We start from the raw sequence: 19,791 nt of genomic DNA, 5'->3' as shown, positions 1-19,791 counted from the left end.
AGTAGATCAAGTGTTTACAATGAAGCATATATGTGAACAGTATTTAGATAAAGGTAGGGAAGTTTTTATTGCATTTATGGATTTAGAAAAGGCATATGATAGAGTGGATAGAGGAGCAATGTGGCAGATGTTGCAAGCATATGGAATAGGTGGTAAGTTACTAAATGCTGTAAAGAGCTTTTATGAGGATAGTGAGGCTCAGGTTAGGGTATGTAGAAGAGAGGGAGAATACTTCCCGGTAAAAGTAGGTCTTAGACAGGGATGTGTAATGTTACCATGGTTGTTTAATATATTTATAGATGGGGTTGTAAAAGAAGTAAATGCTAGAGTGTTTGGGAGAGGGGTGGGATTAAATTATGGGGGATCAAATTCAAAATGGGAACTGACACAGTTACTTTTTGCTGATGATACTGTGCTTATGGGAGATTCTAAAGAAAAATTGCAAAGGTTAGTGGATGAGTTTGAGAATGTGTGTAAAGGTAGAAAGTTGAAAGTGAACATAGAAAAGAGTAAGGTGATGAGGATATCAAATGATTTAGATAAAGAAAAATTGGATATCAAATTGGGGAGGAGGAGTATGGAAGAAGTGAATGTTTTCAGATATTTGGGAGTTGACGTGTCGGCGGATGGGTTTATGAAGGATGAGGTTAATCATAGAATTGATGAGGGAAAAAAGGTGAGTGGTGCGTTGAGGTATATGTGGAGTCAAAAAACGTTATCTATGGAGGCAAAGAAGGGAATGTATGAAAGTATAGTAATACCAACACTCTTATATGGATGTGAAGCTTGGGTGGTAAATGCAGCAGCGAGGAGACGGTTGGAGGCAGTGGAGATGTCCTGTCTAAGGGCAATGTGTGGTGTAAATATTATGCAGAAAATTCGGAGTGTGGAAATTAGGAGAAGGTGTGGAGTTAATAAAAGCATTAGTCAGAGGGCAGAAGAGGGGTTGTTGAGGTGGTTTGGTCATTTAGAGAGAATGGATCAAAGTAGAATGACATGGAAAGCATATAAATCTATAGGGGAAGGAAGGAGGGGTAGGGGTCGTCCTCGAAAGGGTTGGAAAAAGGGGTTAAAGGAGGTTTTGTGGGCAAGGGGTTTGGACTTCCAGCAAGCATGCATGAGCGTGTTAGATAGGAGTGAATGGAGACGAATGATACTTGGGACCTGACGATCTGTTGGAGTGTGAGCAGGGTAATATTTAGTGAAGGGATTCAGGGAAACCGGTTATTTTCATATAGTCGAACTCGAGTCCTGGAAATGGGAAGTACAATGCCTGCACTTTAAAGGAGGGGTTTGGGATATTGGCAGTTTGGAGGGATATGTTGTGTATCTTTATACGTATATGCTTCTAAACTGTTGTATTCTGAGCACCTCTGCAAAAGCAGTGATAATGTGTGAGTGTGGTGAAAGTGTTGAATGATGATGAAAGTATTTTCTTTTTGGGGATTTTCTTTCTTTTTTGGGTCACCCTGCCTCGGTGGGAGACGGCCGACTTGTTGGGAAAAAAAAAAAAAAAAAAAAAGTCTGTTGAGTATACCTGGTAAAGTGTATGGTAGAGTTATTATTGAAAGAGTTAAGAGTAAGACGGAGAATAGGATAGCAGATGAACAAGGGGGCTTTAGGAAAGGGAGGGGGTGTGTGGACCAGGTGTTTACAGTGAAACATATAAGTGAACAGTATTTAGATAAGGCTAAAGAGGTCTTTGTGGCATTTATGGATTTGGAAAAGGCGTATGACAGGGTGGATAGGGGGGCAATGTGGCAGATGTTGCAGGTGTATGGTGTAGGAGGTAGGTTACTGAAAGCAGTGAAGAGTTTTTACGAGGATAGTGAGGCTCAAGTTAGAGTATGTAGGAAAGAGGGAAATTATTTCCCAGTAAAAGTAGGCCTTAGACAAGGATGTGTGATGTCACCGTGGTTGTTTAATACATTTATAGATGGGATTGTAAGAGAAGTAAATGCGAGGGTCTTGGCAAGAGGCGTGGAGTTAAAAGATAAAGAATCACACATAAAGTGGGAGTTGTCACAGTTGCTCTTTGCTGATGACACTGTGTTCTTGGGAGATTCTGAAGAGAAGTTGCAGAGATTGGTGGATGAATTTGGTAGGGTGTGCAAAAGAAGAAAATTAAAAGTGAATACAGGAAAGAGTAAGGTTATGAGGATAACAAAAAGATTAGGTGATGAAAGATTGGATATCAGATTGGAGGGAGAGAGTATGGAGGGGGTGAATGTATTCAGATATTTGGGAGTGGACGTGTCAGCGGATGGGTTTATGAAAGATGAGGTGAATCATAGAACTGATGAGGGGAAAAGGGTGAGTGGTGCACTTAGGAGTCTGTGGAGACAAAGAACTTTGTCCTTGGAGGCAAAGAGGGGAATGTATGAGAGTATAGTTTTACCAACGCTCTTATATGGGTGTGAAGCATGGGTGATGAATGTTGCAGCGAGGAGAAGGCTGGAGGCAGTGGAGATGTCATGTCTGAGGGCAATGTGTGGTGTGAATATAATGCAGAGAATTCGTAGTTTGGAAGTTAGGAGGAGGTGCGGGATTACCAAAACTGTTGTCCAGAGGGCTGAGGAAGGGTTGTTGAGGTGGTTCGGACATGTAGAGAGAATGGAGCGAAACAGAATGACTTCAAGAGTGTATCAGTCTGTAGCGGAAGGAAGGCGGGGTAGAGGTCGGCCTAGGAAAGGTTGGAGGGAGGGGGTAAAGGAGGTTTTGTGTGCGAGGGGCTTGGACTTCCAGCAGGCATGCGTGAGCGTGTTTGATAGGAATGAATGGAGACAAATGGTTTTTAATACTTGACGTGCTGTTGGAGTGTGAGCAAAGTAACATTTATGAAGGGGTTCAGGGAAACCGGCAGGCCGGACTTGAGTCCTGGAGATGGGAAGTACAGTGCCTGCACTCTGAAGGAGGGGTGTTAATGTTGCAGTTTAAAAACTGTAGTGTAAAGCACCCTTCTGGCAAGACAGTGATGGAGTGAATGATGGTGAAAGTTTTTCTTTTTCGGGCCACCCTGCCTTGGTGGGAATCGGCCAGTGTGATAATAAAAAAATAATAAAAAATAATTAAAAGGAGAAACTTTTGTTTTTCCTTTTGGGCCACCCCACCTCAGTGGGATACGGCTGGTATGTTGAAAAAAGAAGTTTACTGCATATACCAGGAAAAGTGTACGGTAGGGTTATTATTGAAAGAATTAGAGGTAAGACAGAGAGTAGGATTGCGGATGAGCAAGGAGGCTATAGAGTGGGTAGGGGATGTGTAGATCAAGTGTTTACATTGAAGCATATATGCAAACAGTATTTAGATAAAGGTAGGGAAGTTTTCATTGCATTTATGGATTTAGAAAAGCATATGATAGAGTGGATAGAGGAGCAATGTGGCAGATGTTGCAAGCATATGGAATAGGTAAGTTACTAAATGCTGTAAAGTTTTTTTATGAGGATAGTGTAATGTCACCATGGTTGTTTAATACATTTATAGGTGGGGTTGTAAAAGAAGTAAATGATAGGGTGTTGGGGAGAGGGGTGGGATTAAATTATGGAGAATCAAATACAAAATGGGAGTTGACACAGTTAGTTTTTGCTAATGATACGGTGCTTATGGGTGATTCTAAAGAAAAGTTGCAAAGGTTAGTGGACGAGTTTGGGAGGGTGTCTAAAGGTAGAAAGTTGAAAGTGAACATAGATAAGAGTAAGGTGATGAGGGTATCAAATCATTTAGATAAAGAAAATTTGGATATCACATGGGAGAGAGAGAGTATGGAAGAAGTGAATGTTTTTAGATATTTGGGTGTCAGTGGATGAGTTTATGAAGGATGAGGTTAACCACAGAATTGATGAAGGATAAAGTTGAGTGGTGCTTGAGGCATATGTGGAGACAAAAAAACGTTATCTATGGAGGCAAAGTAGGGTATGTATGAAAGTATAGTGGTACCAACACTGTTATATGGGTGTGAAGCTTGGGTTGTAAATGCTGCAGTGAGAAGGCAGCTGGAGGCAGTGGAGATGTCTTGTCTAAGGGCAATGTGTGGTGTAAATATTATGCAGAGAATTCAGAGTGTGGAAATTAGGAGAAGGTGTGCAATTAATATAAGTATTAGTCAGAGAGCTGAAGATGGGTTGTTGAGGTAGTTTGGTCATTTAGACAGAATGGATCAAATTAGAATGACTTGAAGAGCGCATAAATCTGTAGGGAAAGGAAGGCAGGATAGGGGCCATTCTCAAAAAGGTTGGAGGGAGGGGTAAAGGAAGTTTTGTGGGCGAGGGGCCTGGACTTCCAGCAAGTGTGGGTGAGCGTGTTAGATAGGAGTGAATGGAGACGAATGGTTTTTGGGACCTGACGAGCTGTTGGAGTGTGAGCAGGGTAATATTTAGTGAAGGGATTTAGGGAAACCAGTTATTTTTATATTGCCAGACTTGAGTACTGGAAATGGGAAGTACAATGCTTGCACTTTAAAGGAGGGGTTTGGGATATTGGCAGTTTGGAGGGATATGTTGTATATCTTTACATATGCATATATGCTTTTAAACTGTTGTATGAGTGAGGTGAAAGTGTTGAATGATGATGAAAGTATTTTCTTTTTGGGGATTTTCTTTCTTTTTGGGTCACCCTGCCTCGGTGGGAGATGGCCAACTTGTTGGGGTGGGGGGGGGGGGCAGAAAATCAGAAAAATTTCAGACTGATCTTAATGAGCAAATCTTTTTAAATGTGTATAATTAGCAGAATGCACAATAAATTACTTATAAGTTTCTCTTTTAAGGTGAAACATAGTGCACAAAACACACTGACTATATATTAGGCCTAAGTCACTTATTTAAACACTGTAGAATTAAGTAGAAATCTGTCTTCTCCCACTAGCAATATTTTCTGAGCAATATTCATGGTAGCCATCAATCTCCAATATTATGCCAACTTATCATATAAAAATATAATCATATTCACCTATTGCCAGAGGGATAAGCAACAACAATGTCATGGTCTTCATCGATGCCAACCACAGTGCCAGTAGTGCCAAGACATTCAAACATGCCGTCTGTCCAGCCACCGTGCCCATGCTGCAGAGACTGTACAATCTCCAATTCCAAATCAACATTTACCTAAAATTAAAAGTTATAGAGAAATTAATAAATAAATTTAAGTGAAAATTTTAATAAAATCTGCAAAAATTAAGCATGTTAATGAAACTTAAGGCATACATTTAAACTAATTCAGCTGCTATAAGATATTTAAAATATAGAACATTAGCATTATTTAATCTTAATTTGTAAAATATAATGCAGTAATACTCTTATTTAATAAAGCAATCACTATTAAAAATAAAAAAAAACAATGAATACAAAATTAGCATCAATATAGTATATGCATTAATGACAAGCATGTAACTATTATGAATACTCATACGATACTTTTCAAAGCACTGTATATAGAAACAATCTCTCTGAATTTGGGCACACATAAATGGAATTGCTATCCAATTACTGTACCTATTAACAAAAAAAGTTAAAAAGACAGAACTATACAAATACAATTTATCTGAATTCATAGGGACCAGCCAATATCCAATCATTTTTTTTGCTAATCACAATATGCATACTGCAGCTAAAATTTCAAATATGTCAGAAAATGTCTAAACTGCTCCGAAATATCGAAATATGCAATTAAACAACTTTCTTTTGGTGCTTACTGTCATTAACGGTCATTTGGGTCATCCCTGAATTGTTCTGAGTTCTCGCAAAACACCAAAACAAACAAATAAACCAAAATGGACTGATTACTGCAATTATAAAAATGAAGCGAACTGAAATAAAAGATTAGGGCAATTAAAATTTTACAGTAGCAAAGCCATGGCCAGTAATTAACTAGCAAGCATACTCTGCTATTTCTTTGTTGCTTCTTCATCACTTAAGCATGGTTCAATCAGAAATATCAGGCTTTCTATTGCAATAGGTTAAATTTTAAATTTTTTGTAGCCAACCGTGAAAGAAATAGCAAAGCATCCGAATAATATTTTATCATAAATTAGATGATGTTACCAACAAATTTTGTTGAAAATAAGAAAAAGTTTTGGAGTGAGATTAACAAGTTAAGGAAGCCTAGAGAACAAATGGATTTGTCAGTTAAAAATAGGAGAGGAGAGTTATTAAATGGAGAGTTAGAGGTATTGGGAAGATGGAGGGAATATTTTGAGGAATTGTTAAATGTTGATGAAGATAGGGAAGCTGTGATTTCGTGTATAGGGCAAGGAGGAATAACATCTTGTAGGAGTGAGGAAGAGCCAGTTGTGAGTGTGGGGGAAGTTCGTGAGGCAGTAGGTAAAATGAAAGGGGGTAAGGCAGCCGGGATTGATGGGATAAAGATAGAAATGTTAAAAGCAGGTGGGGATATAGTTTTGGAGTGGTTTGTGCAATTATTTAATAAATGTATGGAAGAGGGTAAGGTACCTAGGGATTGGCAGAGAGCATGTATAGTTCCATTGTATAAAGGCAAAGGGGATAAAAGAGAGTGCAAAAATTATAGGGGGATAAGTCTGTTGAGTATACCTGGCAAAGTGTATGGTAGAGTTATTATTGAAAGAATTAAGAGTAAGACAGAGAATAGGATAGCAGATGAACGAGGAGGTTTTAGGAAAGGTAGGGGGTGTGTGGACCAGGTGTTTACAGTGAAACATATAAGTGAACAGTATTTAGATAAGGCTAAAGAGGTCTTTGTGGCATTTATGGATTTGGAAAAGGCGTATGACAGGGTGGATAGGGGGGCAATGTGGCAGATGTTGCAGGTGTATGGTGTAGGAGGTAGGTTACTGAAAGCAGTGAAGAGTTTTTACGAGGATAGTGAGGCTCAAGTTAGAGTATGTAGGAAAGAGGGAAATTATTTCCCAGTAAAAGTAGGCCTTAGACAAGGATGTGTGATGTCACCGTGGTTGTTTAATATATTTATAGATGGGGTTGTAAGAGAAGTAAATGCGAGGGTCTTGGCAAGAGGCGTGGAGTTAAAAGATAAAGAATCACACATAAAGTGGGAGTTGTCATAGTTGCTCTTTGCTGATGACACTGCTCTTGGGAGATTCTGAAGAGAAGTTGCAGAGATTGGTGGATGAATTTGGTAGGGTACGTAAAAGAAGAAAATTGAAAGTGAATACAGGAAAGAGTAAGGTTATGAGGATAACAAAAAGATTAGGTGATGAAAGATTGGATATCAGATTGGAGGGAGAGAGTATGGAGGAGGTGAACGTATTCAGATATTTGGGAGTGGACGTGTCAGCGGATGGGTCTATGAAAGATGAGGTGAATCATAGAATTGATGAGGGGAAAAGGGTGAGTGGTGCACTTAGGAGTCTGTGGAGACAAAGAACTTTGTCCTTGGAGGCAAAGAGGGGAATGTATGAGAGTATAGTTTTACCAACGCTCTTATATGGGTGTGAAGCATGGGTGATGAATGTTGCAGCGAAGAGAAGGCTGGAGGCAGTGGAGATGTCATGTCTGAGAGCAATGTGGTGAGTGAATATAATGCAGAGAATTCGTAGTTTGGAAGTTAGGAGGAGGTGCGGGATTACCAAAACTGTTGTCCAGAGGGCTGAGGAAGGGTTGTTGAGGTGGTTCGAACATGTGGAGAGAATGGAGCGAAACAGAATAACTTCAAGAGTGTATCAGTCTGTAGTGGAAGGAAGGCGGGGTAGGGGTCGGCCTAGGAATGGTTGGAGGGAGGGGGTAAAGGAGGTTTTGTGTGCGAGGGGCTTGGACTTCCAGCAGGCATGCGTGAGCGTGTTTGATAGGAGTGAATGGAGACAAATGGTTTTTAATACTTGACGTGCTGTTGGAGTGTGAGCAAAGTAACATTTATGAAGGGGTTCAGGGAAACCGGCAGGCCGGACTTGAGTCCTGGAGATGGGAAGTACAGTGCCTGCACTCTGAAGGAGGGGTGTTAATGTTGCAGTTTAAAAACTGTAGTGTAAAGCACCCTTCTGGCAAGACAGTGATGGAGTGAATGATGGTGAAAGTTTTTCTTTTTCGGGCCACCCTGCCTTGGTGGGAATCGGCCAGTGTGATAATAAAAATAATAATAAATTAATTACTAGTCAAGTCTGTATTATCAGAAAAATATTACAAGTGAAGTGCATGCCTGATGCCCACACACATACTGTAAAGAAGTATAATATGTATAAACAAGTCATTCAGTAGTTAATACAGACATACAGGTGCTATCCAAATACAGTAATGCACTTCTGCAAAATTTGATTTTTTTATACATGAATGGATTTTAAAATATTCTATTTGTACTGTATTAAAAACAAAAACTATTATCCCCGTGCATTTTCACTAAACATAAAATACTTGCGCTGTACTTCCTGCTTTCTTCTCTTAATCAACTTCTGCAGTTATATACTGCCACATTCACCTTTGCAGATCTTTCCTTTATCTTTATATTTTTGTAATACCAACATGTTTAATCCTAAATAATTCTACCTTCTCCTCCTCTGAAGTCATGAGCAACTATTACTTTTGGTTTTCATTTAACTTTACATTGCATTTTTATTAACCCTTTCAGGGTTTCCGACATACTAGTACGGCTTACACACCAGGGTTATTGACGTACTAGTATGGCTTACGCACCAGGGTTATTGACGTACTAGTACGCCTAAATTCTAGCACATTCAAATCTAGCGAGAGAAAGCTGGTAGGCCTACACATGAAAGAATGGGTCTATGTGGTCAGTGTGCACAGTATAAAAAAAATCCTGCAGCACACAGTGCGTAATGAGAAAAAAAAACTTTGACCATGTTTTGGTTTAAAACGGCGACTTTGCACTGCATTTTCGTATGGTATTTATTGTTTTATTCTAGTTTTCCTGGTCTCATTTTATAGAATGGAAGACATAATACAGAAATTGAGATGATTTTGATTGGTTTCACAATGAAAAGTACCTTGAAATTGAGCTCAAAGTAGCAGAAATGTTCGATTTTTGCCAAAGTTCAAAAGTAAACAATCATGCCACGCGTCCAATACACGTCAACTGGTGAGTCTAATATTCTTTCACAAGTGCTCTGATATTATTTATACCATTTCTACACTAATGCAGTAGTCTGCATAACAGTAAATCTTCTATTTTTTGTGAGAATAAAAATTCAAATTGGAAAGCAAAAGAAATGTAAGAGGGGCCTGGGGACGTGACTAATGAACAGAGAAAATGTTATTTTAGTGCCAGGAATGTCTGTCTTGTTTATTCTGGACCCTATTTGGAAATTGGCATCTTTTGAAATTTGTGTGAAATTAGCAAAATTGCTATTTTCTGACCACTTTATTGGATAGTTGAAATCGGTAAATGGGTGGTTTCTTGTACTCATTCGATAGAAAAAATGGAGTTCTAGTGAAATATTTATGATTTTTGTCGTCTAGTACGCGGGAATTGGCCAAAAATAGGGCTCAAACCAGGCGAAATCGCTGATGCATTGTCGAGACCGCTAACTTCGCGAGAGCATAATTCTGTAAGTTCTCCATCAAATTTCATACTTTTGCTGCATTATGAACGGGAAAAGTTTCTCTATCTTTTAATAAGAAAAAATAATTTTTTTTTCTGAAAGGGTCGACAGGCCTTGACTGTCGCGACCCCAAATCCTAAGTCTCACAAAATTTTCAAAAAAAAAAAAAAAAAAATATATTTTTTCTTATAAAATTATAGAGAATCTTTTCCCGATGTTAACCCTTTGACTGTCGCGGCCGTATACATACGCCTTACAAGGTACCGGGTTTGACGTATATATACAGTGGACCCCCGCATACCGTCGCCATCACATAACGTACAATCCGCATACCGCTCGCTTTTATCGCAAAAATTTTGCCTCGCATACCGCTCAAAAACCCGCTCACCGCTCTTCGTCCGAGACACGTCCAATGTGCGCCCTTAGCCAGCCTCACATGTGCCGCTGGTGGCATTGTTTACCAGCCTGCCTCCGCGGTAACATCCAAGCATACAATCGGAACATTTCGTATTATTACAGTGTTTTTGGTGATTTTATCTGCCAAATAAGTGACCATGGGCCCCAAGAAAGCTTCTAGTGCCAACCCTACAGCAATAAGGGTGAGAATTACAATAGAGATGAAGAAAGAGATCATTGATAAGTATGAAAGTGGAGTGCGTGTCGCCAACATGGCCAGGTTGTACAAGAAACCCAAATCAACCATCGCTACTATTGTGGGCAACAGAAAGGCAATCAAGGAAGCTGTTCTTGCCAAAGGTTTAACTGTGTTTTCGAAACAGAGATCGCAAGTGATGGAAGATGTTGAGAGACTCTTATTGGTGTGGATAAATGAAAAACAGCTAGCAGGAGATAGCATTTCTCAAGCGATCATAAGCGAAAAGGCTAGGAAGTTGCATGAGGATTTAATTAAAAAAATGCCTGCAACTAGTGATGATGTGAGTGAATTTAAGGCCAGCAAAGGTTGGTTTGAGAGATTTAAGAAGTGTAGTGGCATACATAGTGTGATAAGGCATGGTGAGGCTGCCAGTTTGGACCACAAAGCAGCTGAAAAATATGTGCAGGAATTCAAGGAGTACATAGACAGTGAAGGACTGAAACCTGAACAAGTGTTTAATTGTGATGAAACAGGCCTGTTTTGGAAGAAAATGCCAAGCAGGACCTACATTACTGAGGAGGAAAAGGCACTCCCAGGACATAAGCCTATGAAAGACAGGCTTACTTTGTTGATGTGTTCCAATGCTACTGGTGATTGCAAAGTGAAGCCTTTATTAGTGTATCACTCTGAAACTCCCAGACCGTTCAGGCAAAAGAATGTCCTCAAGGAGAATTTGTGTGTGCTGTGGAGGGCAAACAGTAAGGCATGGGTCACTAGGGACTTTTTCTATGACTGGTTACACCATGCATTTGCCCCCAATGTGAAAGATTACCTAACTGAAAAGAAATTAGAACTTAAGTGCCTCCTGGTGTTAGACAATGCCCCTGGTCATCCTACAGACGTGGTAGAGCGACTTTATGGGGACATGAAATTCATTAAGGTGAAGTTTTTGCCTCCTAATACCACTCCTCTCTTGCAGCCCATGGACCAGCAGGTTATTGCAAACTTCAAAAAACTGTACACAAGAGCTTTGTTTGAAAGGTGCTTTGTAGTGACCTCAGAAACTCAACTGACTCTAAGAGAGTTTTGGAGAGAGCACTTTAATATCCTCAATTGTGTAAACCTTATAGGTAAGGCTTGGGAGGGAGTGACTAAGAAGACCTTGAACTCTGCTTGGAAGAAACTGTTGCCACAATGTGTAGACAAAAGGGATTTTGAAGGGTTTGAGGCTAACCCTTAGAGGATTATGCCAGTTGAGGAATCCATTGTGGCATTGGGAAAGTCCTTGGGGTTGGAGGTTAGTGGGGAGGATGTGGAAGAGTTGGTGGAGGAGGACAATGAAGAACTAACCACTGATGAGCTGATAGATCAACTTCAACAGCAAGAGGCCAGACCTGAGGAAACTGGTTCAGAGGAGGGGAGAGAGAAATTGAAGAAGTTGCCTACTACAAAGATTAAGGAAATCTGTGCAAAGTGGCTTGAAGTGCAAACCTTCATGGATGAAAATCACCCTCACACAGCTATTGCAAGCCGTGTTGGCAACCTGTACACTGACAATGTTGTGAAACACTTTAGGGAAGTCATAAAGGAACGAGAGGTACAGGCCACTATGGACAGATATGTTGTGCGAAAGAAGTCCAGTGACTCTGAAGCTGGTCCTAGTGGCATTAAAAGAAGAAGGGAAGTAACCCCAGAAAAGGACTTGACACCTCAAGTCTTAATGGAAGGGGATTCCCCTTCTAAACACTAACACTCTCTCTCCCCTCCTCCCATCCCATCAATCATCACCAGATCTTCAATAAAAGTATGTGTCATGTAATTGTGCATGCCTTTTTCAGTTTGTGTGTATTAAAATTAACATTTCATGTGGTAAAATTTTTTTTTTTCATACTTTTGGGTGTCTTGCACGGATTAATTTGATTTCCATTATTTCTTATGGGGAAAATTCATTCGCATACCGATCATATCGCATAACGAAGAGCCCTCTTGCACGGATTAAAATCGCTATGCGGGGGTCCACTGTACTCATAAATTCTAGCGGCTTCAAATCAAGCAGGAGAAAGCTGGTAGGCCCACCTGTGAGAGAATGGGTCTGTGTGGTCAGTGTGCGCCATATAAAAAAATCCTGGAGCACGCAGTGCATAATGGGAAAAAAAAACTCAGACCGTTTTTTTTAATTAAAATGCCGACTTTGTGGTCTATTTTCGTATAGTATTTATGGTTGTATTCTCGTTTTCTTGGTCTCATTTGATAGAATGGAAAACATATTATAGAAATAGAGGTGATTTTGATTGATTTTACTATAAAAAGAACCTAGAAATGGAGCTCAAAGTAGGGGAAATGTTTGATTTTTGCCAATGTTCAAAAGTAAACAAATGATGTCATTGTCCAATAAATGTCCAACTAGCCATTCTAATATGCAGTCATGAATGGGTTGATGTTATTTGTACAATTATTACAGTATTGCAGTAGTCTGCATAATAGTAAGTCTTCTATTTTTTGTTTGAATAAAAATTCAAAATAGAAAGCAAGAGTAATATCAGAGGGGCCTGGAGACATGACTGATGAGCAAAGAAAATGTTATTTTAGAGCCAGGAATGTCTGCATTGCTCATTCTGGACCTTATTTTGAAATTGTCATATTTTTTAGTTTTCGTGATATTGGCCAAATTGCAAATTTCTGACCACATTATTAGGTAGTTGAAATCGGTAAATGGGCAGTTTCTTGTACTCAATCGATAGAAAAAATGGAGTTCTAAAGAAATAGCTATGAGTTTGGGCGACTGGAACAATGGAATTAGCCGAAAATAGGGCTCAAAGTGGGCAAAATCGCCGATTTGTAAACAGCGCCGAGGTCGCTAACTTCGCGAGAGCATAATTCCGTCAGTTTTCCATCAAATTTCGTTTTTTTTGGTGTCATTACAATCGGGAAAAGATTCTCTATCACTTCATAAGAAAATTTTTTTTTTTTTTTTTTAATTTTGCAACACCAGGAGACACCTCGGGATTGGGGGTTGTGACAATCAAAGGGTTAATGACACCAAAAGTATAAAATTTGATGGAAAACTTACGGAATTACGCTCTTGCGAAGTTAGCAATCTCGGCGATGTTTACGCATCAGCGATTTCGCCCACTTTGAGCCCTATTTTCAGCCAATTCCATTGTCACAGTCAACAAAACTCATGGCTATTTCTTTAGAACTTCATTTATTATATCGACTGAGTACAAGAAACTGTCCATTTACCGATTTCAACTACTATTTTGAATTTTTATTCAAAAGAAAAAAAAAAAGATTTACTGTTATGCAGACTACTGCATTATTGTAATAATTACCTAAATAATGTCAACCCATTCATGACTGCATATTAGAATGGCTAACTGGACACCTATCGGACAATGACGTCATTTGTTTGCTCTTGAACATCGGCAAAAATCGAACATTTCCACTACCTTCAGCTCAATTTCAAGGTCCATCTCATCGTGAAACCAATCAAAATCATCTCTATTTCTGTAATATGTCTTCCATTCTATCAAATGAGACCAAGAAAATGAGAATACAACCATAAATACTATACGAAAATACACCTCAAAGTCGACATTTTAATCCAAAAACATGGCTGGAGGGTTTTTTTCCTCATTATGCACTGTGTGCTGCAGGATTTTTTTTTATATTGTGCACACTGACCACACAGACCCATTCTCTCACATGTGGGCATACTTGCTTTCTCCCGCTTGATTTGAAGCCGCTAGAATTTTTTATTATAAATACATCAAAAACACTGGCTCATAAGACATATATATACAACCAAAACAGTCAAAGAGTTAAAATGAAAAGTTTGTAAAGTATATAAGAACTGAATTATGCTATTAATTTCCTAACCACTTTACATGAGAAAATAAAATTCACACTAACTTGTATCCAACATGCCAAAGCATCTCTATCACCTTACCACAACACTCCCTAAATAAGCATGATTATCTATTGCCTTATCACCACACTCCCTAAATAAGCATGACTGTCTATCACCTTACCACCACTCTGCCTACATGAATTAGCCTGATTGTCTATCACTTTACTAATACGTGTACTACTACAGGTTGGCCATCACTAATTCGGCAAACAGTTATCCGGTTCCATCAGTAATCTGGCACTAATTTTGGCTAGCATAATTTCAAATTTCATCATTATACTGACTCAAATTTCATCATTATACTTACTCAAATTTCATCATTATATTGACTCAGAAATTGTGCAGATGGCTGTAAATCCACAACCAGTGGAGGAGAAATCAGTGATGAAAATGAGGAAGATGTAGCAGAAAGAATCTCTATTGACAGGTTAATTAACCCTTTGAGGGTCGACAGGCCCTCTCCGAAACTTGTTCTCAGGGTCGGCCAAATTTAAAAAAAAAAATTATTTTTTCTTATGAAAAGATAGAATCTTTTCCCAATCATAATGACACCAAAAGTATGAAATTTGATGGAAAACTTACGGAATTATGCTCTCGCGCAGTTAGCGGTCTCAATGATGTTTACGCATCGGCGATTTTGCCCACTTTGAGCCCTATTTTCGGCTAATTCCAATGTACTAGTCGACAAAAATCATAACTACTTTGCTAGAACTCCGTTTTTTCTATCGAATGAGTATAAGAAACCACCCATTTACCAATTTCAACTATCCAATAAAGTGGTCAGAATTAGAGCAATTTTGCCAATTTCACACAAATTTCAAAAGATGCCAATTTCTGAATAGGGCCCAGAATAAACAAAAAAGACATTAAAATAACAAGTTCTCTGTTCATTAGTCACATCTCCAGGCCCCTCTTATATTTCTTTGACTTTCCACTTTGAATTTTTATTCTTACAAAAAATAGAAGATTTACTGTTATACAGACTACTGCATTAGTGTAGAAATGGTATAAATAATATCAGCGCACTTGTGAAAGAATATTAGACTCACCAGTTGACGTGTATTGGACGCTTGGCATGATTGGTTTACTTTTGAACTTTGATCAAAATCGAACATTTCTGCTACTTTGCGCTCAATTTCAAGGTACTTTTCATTGTAAAACCAGTCAAAATCATCTCAATTTCTGTAATATGTCTCCCATTCTATAAAATGAGACCAAGAAAACTAGAATACAACAATAAATACCATACGAAAATGCAGTGCAAATTCGCTGTTTTATTCCAAAAACATGGTCAAAGTTTTTTTTTCTCATTACGCACTGTGTGCTGCAGGATTTTTTTTATACTGCGCACACTGGCCACATAGACCCATTCTTTCATATGTAGGCCTACCAGCTTTCTCTCATTAGATTTGAGGGCGCTAGAATTTAGGCGTACTAGTACATCAAAAACACTGGGTCGTAAGCCATACTAGTACGACTAAAACCCTCAAAGGGTTAAGTGTATTCTAACCTAACACTCTGTAATCTGGCAAACTCACTAATCCAGCACACTACAGGTCCCAATGATGCCGGATTAGTGATGGCCAACCTGTATTCTTGCACGACACAGCAAACAAAATTTTCAAGCGCTGCACTAATTTTCCCTTTTTCTTTTATAAAACAATACACACCTTCCATCTATTTACCATAATACTTTACAATAATTTAACATGAAAACCTGAACACATCAAAATCTTCTTTGAGATTATTGGCATTTGCTGATAAAACCAGTACATCAAAAATTTTAACATTACAAATAAATATGAATTTCTATGTTATGAGAATAATAAGCTTTCAGGAAAATATTTAAGTAATAAATACAGTGGACCCCCGCATTACGATACTAATCCGTTCGTATGGCGAATTAATTTTCCTCGTAAGAAATAATGGAAATCAAATTAATCCATGCAAGACATCACAAAGTATGAAAAAATAAAAATTTTACCACATGAAATATTAATTTTAATACACACAAACTTAAGAAGACATGCACAAATAATACTCTACTAAGAATACAATACATGACACTTACCTTTATTGAAGATCTGGTGATGATTGATGGGATGGGAGGAGGGGAGTGTGGAAGCTGTTATCGTTTAGAAGGGGAATCCCTTTCCATTAGGACTTGAGGTATCAAGTCCTTTTCCGGGGTTACTTCCCTTCATTTTTTAATGCCACTAGGACCAGCTTGTGAGTCACTGGACCTCTGTCGCACAACATATCTGTCCATAGAGGTCTGTACCTCCCGTTCCTTTAAGACTTTAATAAAATGGGCGGTAACATTGTCATTGTAATAGTCACCATCACGGCTTGCAGTAGCTGTGTCAGAGTGATTTTCATCTGCAAAGGTTTGCAGTTCAACCCACTTTGCACACATTTCCTAAATCTTTGAAGTAGGCAACTTCCTCAATTTCTCTATCCCCTCCTCTGAAGCAGTTTCCTCAGGTCTGGCCTCTTGCTGTTGAAGATGATCTTGCAGCTCTTCAGTGGTTAGTTCTTCACTGTCCTTCCCCAATGCCACAATGGATTCCACAACTGGCATAGGATTCTCAGGGTTAGTCCCAAACCTTTCAAAATCCCTTTCTTCTACACATTGTGGCCACAGTTTCTTCCAAGCAGAGTTCAAGGTCCTCTTAGTCACTCCCTCCCAAGCCTTACCTATAAGGTTTACACAATTGAGGATGCTAAAGTGATCTTTCCAAAACTCAGAGTCAATCGAGTGTCTGAGGTCACTTCAAAGCACTTTTGAAACATAGCTTTTGTGTAGAGTTTTTTGAAGTTTGAAATGACCTGCTGGTCCAAGGCCTGCAGGAGAAGAGTGGTATTACGAGGCAAAAACTTGACCTTAATGAAGCTCATGTCCCTAGAAAGTCGCTCTGCCAAGTCTGAACGATGACCAGGAGCATTGTCTAATACCAGGAGGCACTTAAGGTCCAATTTCTTTTCCATTAGGTAATTTTTCACAGTGGGGGCAAATGCATGGTGTAACCAGTCATAGAAAAGGTCCCTAGTGACCCATACCTTACTGTTTGCCCTCCACATCACACACAAATTAGCCTTGACAACATTGTTTTGCCTGAACGCTCTGGGAACTTCAGAGTGATACACCAATAAAGGCTTCACTCTGCAATCACCACTAACATTAGCACACATCAGAAGAGTAAGCCTGTCTTTCATAGGCTTATGTCCTGGGAGTGCCTTTTCCTCCTGAGTAATGTAGGTCCTGCTTGGCATTTTCTTCCAAAACAGGCCTGCTTTGTCACAATTAAACACTTGTTCAGGTTTCAATTCTTCACTGTCTATGTAATCCTTGAATTCCTTCACATATTTTTCAGCTGCTTTTTGGTCCAAACTGGCAGCCTCACCATGCCTTATCACACTATGTATGCCACTACGATTCTTAAATCTCTCAAACCAACCTTTGCTGGCCTTAAATTCACTCACATCACCACTAGTTGCAAGCATTTTTCTAATTAAATCATCATGCAACTTCCTAGCCTTTGCACACATGATCGCTTGAGAGATGCTATCTCCTGCTATCTGTTTTTCGTTTATCCACACCAATAACAGTCTCTCAACATCTTCGAGTACTTGTGATCTCTGTTTCGAAAACAAACTTGCACCTTTTGCAAGAACAGCTTCCTTGATTGCCATTTTGTTGGCCACGATAGTAGCAATGGTTGATTGGGGTTTGGTATACAACCTGGCCTGCTCCGAGACACGCACTCCACTTTCGCACTTAGCAATTATCTCTTTCTTCATTTCCATGGTAATTTTCACCCTTTTTCCCGCAGGGTTGACACTTATTTTGCAGGTACAATCACTAAAAACACTGTGATAACATGAAATGTACCAAATGTACGCATAGATGCGACCGCACTGGCTGGCTTGTAAACACTGGCACGCACGGAGCAGCTGAGGCCACACATGGGACGCGTCCCGGACGAATCATGGGAGGCGAGTTTTTTAGCGTGAGGCGAGGCAAAATTTTTGTGTTAAAATGTATCGTATGGTGGATTTAACGTAACGCGATGCCATCGTAAGGTGGGGTCCATTGTACTGATAATCTATGTGAGGCATGCTAGCATAATTTAATAATAAAAATCTTAAAAGATACTCTACCAGGAAAAGACACTTTAAAGAAGATTATTACTGTAAATGCAAATCAAATACCACTCAAAAGTAAGTTTGTGATAGAAACACACTTAGGGTAATTAAATACAAATTTGTTTATACTTACAAAACAGCTTGCTGATGACAAAGTTACTATATCACATTTGGAAATCCAAGTCCTTTATGTTCCAACTAATTCCCATTTTTATGTTCCAAATTTCAAAAAAAAAAAACTAAAGGGCATTCTGAATACTACAGATACTATTTACTATGACACTTACAAGCAGGAAGTAGGCAGGTAAGTAGTTACACAGCATATAGGTAGGCAGAAAGGCAAGTAGGCAGGAAGCTTTAAAGGTAGTGTTAGAAATGCCATTAAGGAACAAATCTAGTCAAGCTCATTATCACAGGGCATTTGAATCCACACACACAAAAGCAATATATAATACAAAACTATATTTGCATGGGCAAGACTTCTTAAAGACCAAACAATTTAAAACTGTTTTATGAAATAATGAGATGGATAACTTTAAACTTTTTTCAAACACAACATTTATGTATCACACTCCAGGGTGACCTACATACCTAAATACATACCTACCTACGTACATACATACCTACATTCTCCGCCCCCCCCCCCCCACACACCTACACACACACATCTACATTTACATGTACACACCTACATCTACACACAAAATCTCTCTCCTTGGGTCCTCAGAGAGAGCAGAAGCACTGTGTGTGCCACTAACAACAATCTTCAATAAATCTATCAAAACAGGGCAACTGCAAATATAGTCCCACTTTTCAAGAAAGGAAACAGATAGGTTGCACTAAATTACAGACTAGTGTTTCTGATATGTATAATATGTAAAGTTATGGAGAAGATTATCAAAAGAATGGTGGAGCACCCAGAAAGGAATGAACAGCACAGTTTCAGGAGAGAAAAACCTGCATCACAAACCTATTGGAGTTCTACAACAAGAGAGAGAGGGACGAGTAGACTGCATCTTCTTGGACTGTAAGAAGGTTTTTGACACAGTACAACACAAGAGACTGGTTGAAAAACTAGAGTAGGAAGGAATAGCAGGAAAAGTACTGCCATCGAACAGGGAATACCTGACAGGAACGAAACATGTGACACTACGAGATAAGGTGTCAGAGTGGGTGCATGTGTCAAGTGGGGTTTCATAAGGGTCAGGCCTAGGTCCAGTGCTGTTCCTATATATATGAATGACATGACGAAAGTGTTAGATTCAGAGGTGTGCCTGTTCGCAGACCATGTGAAGTTAATGAGGAGAATACAAGCGGATGAGGATCAGGTAAGCCCACAAGGAGATCTGGACAGACTGCAAGCCTGGTCTGACAAATGGCTCCTGGAGTTTAACCCCAATTAGTGCAAAGTTATGAAGATTGGGGAAGGACAAAGATGACCAGACAGAGGTCAGAGCCTAAGAGATCAGAGGCTGCAAAACTCACTCAAGGAAAAGGATCTTGGGGGTGAGTATCATACTGAGCACATCTCCTGAAGCGCACATCAACCAAATAACAGCTGCAGAATACGGGCACCTGGCAAATCTGAGAATAGCATTTCAACATCTAAGTAAGGGGTCATTCACAACACTGTACACCGTGTACATCAGGCCCATATTGGAG

The 19,791-nt window shown here is 39.3% G+C and overlaps 1 protein-coding gene across 1 annotated transcript in view; it reads right to left on the bottom strand.

Annotated features, from left to right (window-relative positions):
• The window catches only part of LOC128692037 (E3 ubiquitin-protein ligase mib1-like), a gene marked incomplete at its 3' end in the record, with an annotated part of 93,318 nt that overhangs the window by 34,921 nt on the left and 38,606 nt on the right, over positions 1-19,791 (bottom strand). The window contains 1 exon segment of the mRNA XM_070085190.1: positions 4,945-5,099. Within this exon segment, the coding sequence (XP_069941291.1) occupies positions 4,945-5,099 (155 nt within the window).

Source organism: Cherax quadricarinatus, chromosome 15, assembly GCF_038502225.1.
Source record: "Cherax quadricarinatus isolate ZL_2023a chromosome 15, ASM3850222v1, whole genome shotgun sequence".
In the NCBI taxonomy this organism is placed as follows: Eukaryota; Metazoa; Arthropoda; class Malacostraca; order Decapoda; family Parastacidae; genus Cherax; species Cherax quadricarinatus.
Note: the sequence above shows the minus strand (reverse complement) of the source record. Positions and strands in the feature narration are given on the sequence as shown.